Here is a 7,705-nt window from a genome sequence, read left to right as displayed (position 1 = left end):
GAGACTACCTGAGTGAAGCCTGTGACAGTCATGTACTATTCACAGGGCTTGGGCATAGGTGCCTACAACTTCAATTAGCAGGGAACAAGTATGTAAAAGGGGCTATACTCTCTGGCCACATTTTCAAGGTATCTTATGGACTTGCTTTCACCCTGCTTCCTAAAAAGAATTCTTGAGATCCTTTGTTCAACATATTGCCTTTAAAAACACTGCTGAATACATATGTTCACAGCAGCATTATTTACAAGTAAAAGGTGGGAACAACCCAAGTGTCTATAGATAGATGAATGGGTAAGTGAAATGTAGTTATACATACAATGAAATATTATTTAGACCTGAAAAATAAGAAAATTCTGACACTTTACAACATTGATGAACCTTAAAGACATTATGCTGAGTGAAATAAGCTAGTCATACAAAGACAAATTATGATTCCACTTATATGAGAAATCTAGAGTAATCAAATTCATAGAAACAGAAAGTAGATCAGTGGTCTCCATCAGCTGTGGGTAGAGTGGCATGTTGTTTAATGGGTACAGAGTTTTAGTTTTGCAAAGTGAAAGTAGTTATGGAGATTGGTTGCACAATAATGGGAATGTACTTAACACTACTGAACTGCACTGTAAATGTTATGTTACATGCATTTTACCACAGTTAATTTTTTTCACTACTGAAAGAGGCCACTTGTAGAGAAGATATCTCAAGGGAGAGCGACCACTTACCCTGCCAGCTCCACTCTGGCTAAGATCACCTCAACAAGGTCCTTTATCACTTTACAAACAAAAACCAGGCAGACCTCCTTTATACCTAAGCTGCTTTGTGGTAGGGGAAGTTATGGTAAGGTTCAAGTCTACCTACTGCTTGACAGTAATACAGTGCACATTTTCTAATCATTAAGGCGGATGAGGACACAAAGATCATGAAATAAAAAATTACTGGGGTAAAAAACACTAAAGGAAGAAGGTGGTGATTCATAGCAAAAAACAAACAAAAAAAAACAAGCAAGCAAAAAAATATAAAGAAAGTAAGCCCATGGCTTGGAGTTCCTTATTAGGAAATAGAGGCAGTAGAGATTAAGTCCAAGTAATGATGTACTTGTAATGCTTTTCAGTAAATGCGTTCTATCTTGCAAAAATGAATGAATGAATGAATGAATGAATGAATGAATGAAAGAAAGAAAGAAAAATAAATGCAGTACACAGAAGAAACAGGAAAGAAGGTGGGTGGAGGAAAAGAGAACAATGAGAGTAACCTATAGGTAGGAAGAGTAAAAAAATCTCAGGGTACCCTACCTGCTATGATAGGATAAACCAAACGCCCCAGTTTAGTGCCTTCAACATTGCCACTGTGATGCTATTAGGGGAAACCAATATAATTCTTTGAAGGAAGCATTAACTATAAAATAAATTAAAGGCTTTGTTCCTTCCTTTAAAAAAATGAAAAAATATAAACTTGGAGAATTTGGGAAGCTAGTTATCTAACTTACAGGCATAAGCATCAAAATAATATTAAATTCCAAGTATTCAGTACTCAAGAGTATCTAAAAGTCTCCAATTTTAAAATATTAGAATGAATGATACTTCTAGGATATAATTCTCCAACCTGGCTCTTAGTTTTCTTAATCTGGGAGGACAAGGCACCAAGGCTATAGCATATCCCAGTGATGGTGAACCTTTTGAGCTTGGCGTGTCAGCATTTTGAAAAACCCTAACCTAACTCTGGTGCCGTATCACATATCGAAATTTTTTGATCTTTGCAACCATAGTAAAACAAAGACTTTTATTTTTGATATTTATTTTATATATTTAAATGCCATTTAACAAAGAAAACCAAAAAAATGAGTTCGCGTGTCACCTCTGACACGCGTGTTATAGGTTCGCCATCACTGGCGTATCCTCACCCAAGGAAGGAAAAGGTCAAGAACCCCCAGCACTGGTGTCCTCAAGTGAGTCAGTAATGGAGGGGATGGGGAGAGAGCTTGCCAAGGAGTATGGGGGCAAGTTCTGAGACTCGAGTAGGATGAAGGACCATCAAAAGCATCAGCCTTTTCTAAGTGCTTCCTCGGTCTCCCCAAATGAACTGCACTTAGCCACTTCTGCCATAAGCATCCATTTCAGAGGCAGTGTTTTACCTCAGAGGCAGTGGAACTGAGAAATATAACATGGTTGAGAGTGGATATAATTAAGTATTAGATAGTCTAACTTGCCAGTATAATGGAAAGAATACTGATTTGAGACAAGAGACCTATATTTTAATCTAAACTTTATTGTTATTGTGTGTCTATATAACCTTGGAAAAGGCCCTAAGCTATTTGGTCTTGGTATTAAGACCAAATTGATCATATAACTTATTATTTAAATAAGGATATTTTTGAGAGTAAGAGGCGGTATTATTAAAATCTTGCCAGGATAAGAAGTGTAAACCAACAATTGGTGAGCCTACTCAGAGTTACATAGACATGATGAAGTAGTTAACTATTTTTACATGGGCTGAAACTTCCGCTTCATACTCATAAATAATTCTTGATTTAACTTGCTCTCAACGATACATCCTATCCTGCAGAATCCTAAGGAAAGTGAGAGGCCACTTGTGATGGTATTGTATATCATCTTCATCCAGGAAGTGAACTTTAGAGAGCTACTAAAGTGGAGCGTGGCGGGGGGCGGGAGTGGGGTGAGACTAAGAAGCAGGGAGAAGCAGAGAGTACGTGGGCTGAGCAGACAGCTGACAGGAGAAGGCCACAAGCGGACTGTGAGTGTAGGACAGGCAGAAGTAAACGCGCTTAAGAGGAGATTCATAAGTAAAGTCCAGGTGCTTGGGACATTTGCTATCACTCACCTAAGACTGTGAGACCAGTGACCCCAATGTTTCTGCCCCCTCTATCCGGAAGGTTGTTAACCAAACACTGGTAGGTGCCAGTGTCTGATAGCTGAGTGTTGTTAATGAAGATAGAGACATTGGTGGCTGGCATGGTGCCTGCAAATCCTACCCTGCCATGGAACTGGGGAGCACCATCAAACATCTGTCCACCCTGATACAGAATGACCTGTAAAAGAAAGCAACGTCAATGAACTGGCCACTGCATCTCCTGGACACATAACTATAACTACCTAGTAAACACTAGACGGCACTAAACTTTAGAAAACTTTATTTCTAACTTAGAGTTGCCGCCAAGTTCTGACTATAACACCTGTCTGTAAGTATCTAGGGATTCTAAATTCTTACATACCAAATTAGAATAACGTTATTTCCTTACCTAACTTATCAGAATGAAGAAAACATCTTTATGCTATGCTATTATCAGCCCATAAATATTTTTACTAGTTCAAAAAATTAGATCCAAATTTAAAAAAAAAATTTTAATGAGTACTGCTATTCTCATGCTTACTAGGTCGCAAAATAGATCACAGGTAATAACTGAATATACATGAATGTCATAAAAGGGAAGGAGAGTTATAAGCCCATGATTGCTGTTCTTATATCAATTTCTATTATCAAAGTTAACTATTCATGGGAGGGGACTCAGAGGAGTAGTGCTGCAAAAAGCCCTTAGGTCTGAGAGTGGGGGACTTGGCTCTATTCAACTCTACCAATAAATGTTTGCGTAACCATGGCCAAGTCTTTCTTTGCCTGTTGGACTCAATCATTGACTCCTAAAATGATGAAATTGAACAAAATGATCTCAAAGGCTCAGTCCAATTACACAAGTTCCATAGTTTAAAGAAATTCAAGAAGTTCCAATTAAATCTATTTGTTCCCCTACAGAGGAATGAAAAGGAGGTTATGTCCTCACCCTTTCCTGCCAGCCCAAATCCCTTCAGAAAATTCAGCTTATCAAATATTTTTAGGTGGTGATAAGTTTATTGAAGCAGGAAAGCTTCATAACAGAAATAATTAACTCTGGGAATGAAGGTATAGTCATAATCACAATGCATTAATCTTCTGAGCATTCTTTTCTACAGTGGCTATCACATATTATGGGTCTTTTGCCTATAATTGATACACCTTATTAGGAAATAACTTCTATTTTCATGTACCCTAATTTGTTTGAGACTCTAGTATGCCAGCTGGCTTTGTTTAAAATACTTGTAAAATTAGCCAAATAATTCAAGTACTACTTTCTTAATATTATCACAATCTTTAAAAAGTACTTTCTCATCCAACTAGTTTCCGTCCTTGCCTTTCAAAATGTATTTTGCTTTGGTATATAATCAGCCTTGGCACTCCCTGTCAGTGATTTTTTTTTAATGAAATTCCAGGTTCCTACCTAAAATTCTCAGAAAGATCTCCTATGTGACATCTGTTAATTTTTCTAAAAAGTCTCTTCTGATAGTTGACTTAAGGCAGCAGTAGGACTTAAAGCAGCACAGGCGGCGCACACTGAACGTGCCACCTTTCTCTAGAAATCAAACATGTACTCAGGATGCTTTCCTACCCGCCTCCTCGGGAAAGATTAATATCCTAGAGGCAGCACAAGATGGAACAGAAGTACCTACCTGCTCAGGTTGGTTGGCATTGGCGAGAGGAATGACCATCCAAATGACATTGAGGTTGATGAGGGCAGCACTGGTAGTGAAAGTACAGGGCAGGACTGCTGTCTGACCCCGGGCCACCTGGACACTCCCAGGGCTCTCTGAGACCTCCAGGGAAACCGTGACACCTACGGAATAACCAACAGGAGGTTACATGTCCATCCTTTCTGGACAGAAAGAGCTGTGTTTTCACATGATTAATAGTATATACAGACTATGACAGTCTTACTAAACAACTACTGACCAGTCACTGAGAATAAGTAATAGAAACTGTTCATCCCTTTCTTTACCTCTTAGTAACTACAAATGAAAAATAGTAGAAGCTACATATTCCATTTTGTAAGACATTATTTTGTATTTAGCCAAATATAACACAGGAGAATTCAACTAACAGGATTTGAGCAAAACTTGACACAGTGATGGGGATGAAAAATAAGGTTGATTTTTTAAAAAAGCATCATATTAGCACAACTGCAATATTAAACGCTTGTACAAAAATCTAACAAAATATTTGCAGGAACTATAGCCTGAAAACTCTAAAATGCTGATAAAATAAATCAAATAAGACTAAATAAATGTTCAGCTATGGAATGGTCATGAGGACTGGATGATTCAATATTGTTGAAGTGCAAATTTTCCCCAAAATGATCTATAGATTCAGAGCAATCCCGGTCAATATCCCAGCAGGCTTTTTGTTGATATTGACAAACTAAAACACAAGAAAATGGAAAGTGCTAGAATAGTCTAAAAGAATATTGAAAAATAATTTGGAGAATTCATACTATGTGCATACGAAGTTTACTATAGCACTATAATGATCAAGACTGTGCTACTAGCACAAGGACAGGATACCAGATAATTGAATTTTATACTTTAAATAAGCCCTTATATTTATGGTCAAATGCTTTTCAACAATGGTACAAGACAATTAAATGGGGGAAAGAATTGGTTTTTTTCAATAAATGGTGTTGGAACAATTGAATATTAATATGCCAAAAAAAGTAACTCAGAACCTTGTCTTATAGCACACACAAAATTCAACTCAAAATGTACCACAGACCTAGGCCTAGCCGGGTGGCTCAGTTGGTTGGAGTATCATCCCATATTCCGAAAGATTACAGGTCTGATTCCCAGTCAGGGCACATAACTCGGTCAGGGCATGTGCCGGAGGCAACCAATGGATATTTCTCTCTCATATCTCTCTCTCTCTCTCTCTCCCTCCCTCCCTCCCTCTCTCTCTATCTCTCTCTTCTCTCCCTCCTCCCTTTCTCCCTCCCTCCCTCCCCTCCGTCCCTTCTTTCCTCTCTAAAATCAATAAACATATCTTCAGGTCAGTATTAAAAATAAAAAATGTGACACAAACCTAAATGTAAGCTAATACTATAAATCTTCTATAAATAAACTTTGTGACCTTGGATTAGTTAAATAGGTCTTAACATAGCACAAAAACCATAAATCATAAAAGAAAACAATAACTGGACTTCATTAAAATTTGGAAAGCTTGTATAATTCAAAATATTTAATTTTCAAAAATAAAACACCAAGATACAGACTTAGAAAAAAAATATTTGTAAATCATATATCTAATAAAGGACTTGTTTAAAGAATATATAAAGAACTATTACAACTCCATAAAAAAAGACAAACAACCTATTAAAATGGATAAAATATGCTCAACATTCACTCATTAGGACACTGCATATTAAAACCACAATAAGATACCATTACACACCCACTGCAGTGGCTATAACCAAGACAAAACCAAGTCCTGACAAGGATGTAGAGAATCTGAAAGCCTCTCTCACTGCTGCTGGGAAAGTAAAATAGTTTCCGTTTCTTAAGTAGTTTAACATAAACTTACTATATAACATGGCAATTCCATCCCTAGGAATCTACCTAAAAAAAACGAAAATATATGTGTACACAAAGACTTGTCTGTGAATGTTCATAAAAGCATTATTCATATCATACCCCAAAATGGAAAAACATTCACCAACTGGTGAATGGATAAACAAAATGTGGAATATCCATACAATTAATCACAAGAAATAAAAAGCAACAAGCTACTGATACATGTTACAGCATGGATGATGAGTCTTTCAAAAGTATTTTGCTGAAAGAAATCAGATGCAAAGGACAGCAGCATCCTTTATTATTTCATTTATATGAAATGCCCAGCAAACACAAATCTATAGACAGCAAGCAAATCAGTGGTTACATTGGTTGGAGAGGAGGGAGGAGGGACTGATGCAAATAGGTTCAAGGACTTTTTAGGGTTATGGAAAACTTTTAAAACTGCACTGCTGAATTTTATACTTTAAATGGGTAAATTTTGTGAAATATAAATTATACTTCAATATTTCTATTAAAATTTAAGAGAAAGAAAGCAGTGGTTTACCAGAGCCAACTCCTGGGAAGCCAAAATCAACTCATCTCTTCTGAAAAGAATGCCTGCGCCCTGGGACTACAGAACAATATGGGACTAACAGGAGATTAAAATCTGTCAGGGAGAACCAACAAAGAAGCTATTCTAATCACGAAAAATACATTAGGTCCATGGCAGTATCTCAAACTGTTTTATTTTGGAGTGGTATAATCTCAATTCTCCCAAAAAGAAGTAACACGGTAGAATACTGTTATGATGACATTGAGTTTACAAAAATAAATGTACATAACACCTTCCTTCTATAGAACTTCATGTTCTTCACATACAGTCTGATGGTGTTCTCAGGAGTTAAATTTGCAGGATAAAATGTTTCATAAAACAAGCCCCATCTGAGGTGGAATACAAAGCACTTTATAACATTAGGGAAAGTCTCTAGGTTAAATAGCATTAGGGAAAGTCTCTAAGTTTTAAAAAGGAAAGTTGGAAGAACCTTGGGTGTTAAGAGGCAGAACGGGGAGGTAATTTGATCATAGAACCAGCTGACCAGAGGAACAAGTGCATCATCAGGGAGAAGTGGGTTAAGGGAGTATGTGTTAGAATGATGATTATAAACTAGAGGCCCGGTGCACAAAAATTTGTGCACGCAGGGGGGTCCCTCAGCCCGGCCTATGCCCTCTTGCAGTCTGGGACGCCTCAGAGGATGTCCACCTGCTGGCTTAGGCCTGCTCCCCGGGGGATCAGGCCCAAGCTGGCAGTCAGACATCCCTCTGGCAGCCCGGCAGCCCTC

The 7,705-nt window shown here is 37.6% G+C and overlaps 1 protein-coding gene across 1 annotated transcript in view; it reads right to left on the bottom strand.

The window, feature by feature from the left end:
* The window catches only part of IGSF11 (immunoglobulin superfamily member 11), a 38,093-nt gene that overhangs the window by 13,045 nt on the left and 17,343 nt on the right, over positions 1-7,705 (bottom strand). The window contains exons 3-4 of the mRNA XM_015570385.1: positions 4,497-4,660; positions 2,839-3,046 (exon numbers count right to left, since the gene is read on the bottom strand). Of these exons, the coding sequence (XP_015425871.1) occupies positions 2,839-3,046; positions 4,497-4,660 (372 nt within the window). The remainder of the gene's footprint in view (positions 1-2,838; positions 3,047-4,496; positions 4,661-7,705) is intronic.

The sequence above is a fragment of the Myotis davidii genome, unplaced genomic scaffold, assembly GCF_000327345.1.
Source record: "Myotis davidii unplaced genomic scaffold, ASM32734v1 scaffold201, whole genome shotgun sequence".
In the NCBI taxonomy this organism is placed as follows: domain Eukaryota; kingdom Metazoa; phylum Chordata; class Mammalia; order Chiroptera; family Vespertilionidae; genus Myotis; species Myotis davidii.
The sequence above is the reverse complement of the archived record's forward strand: the minus strand, read 5'-3'. Positions and strand labels throughout refer to the sequence as shown.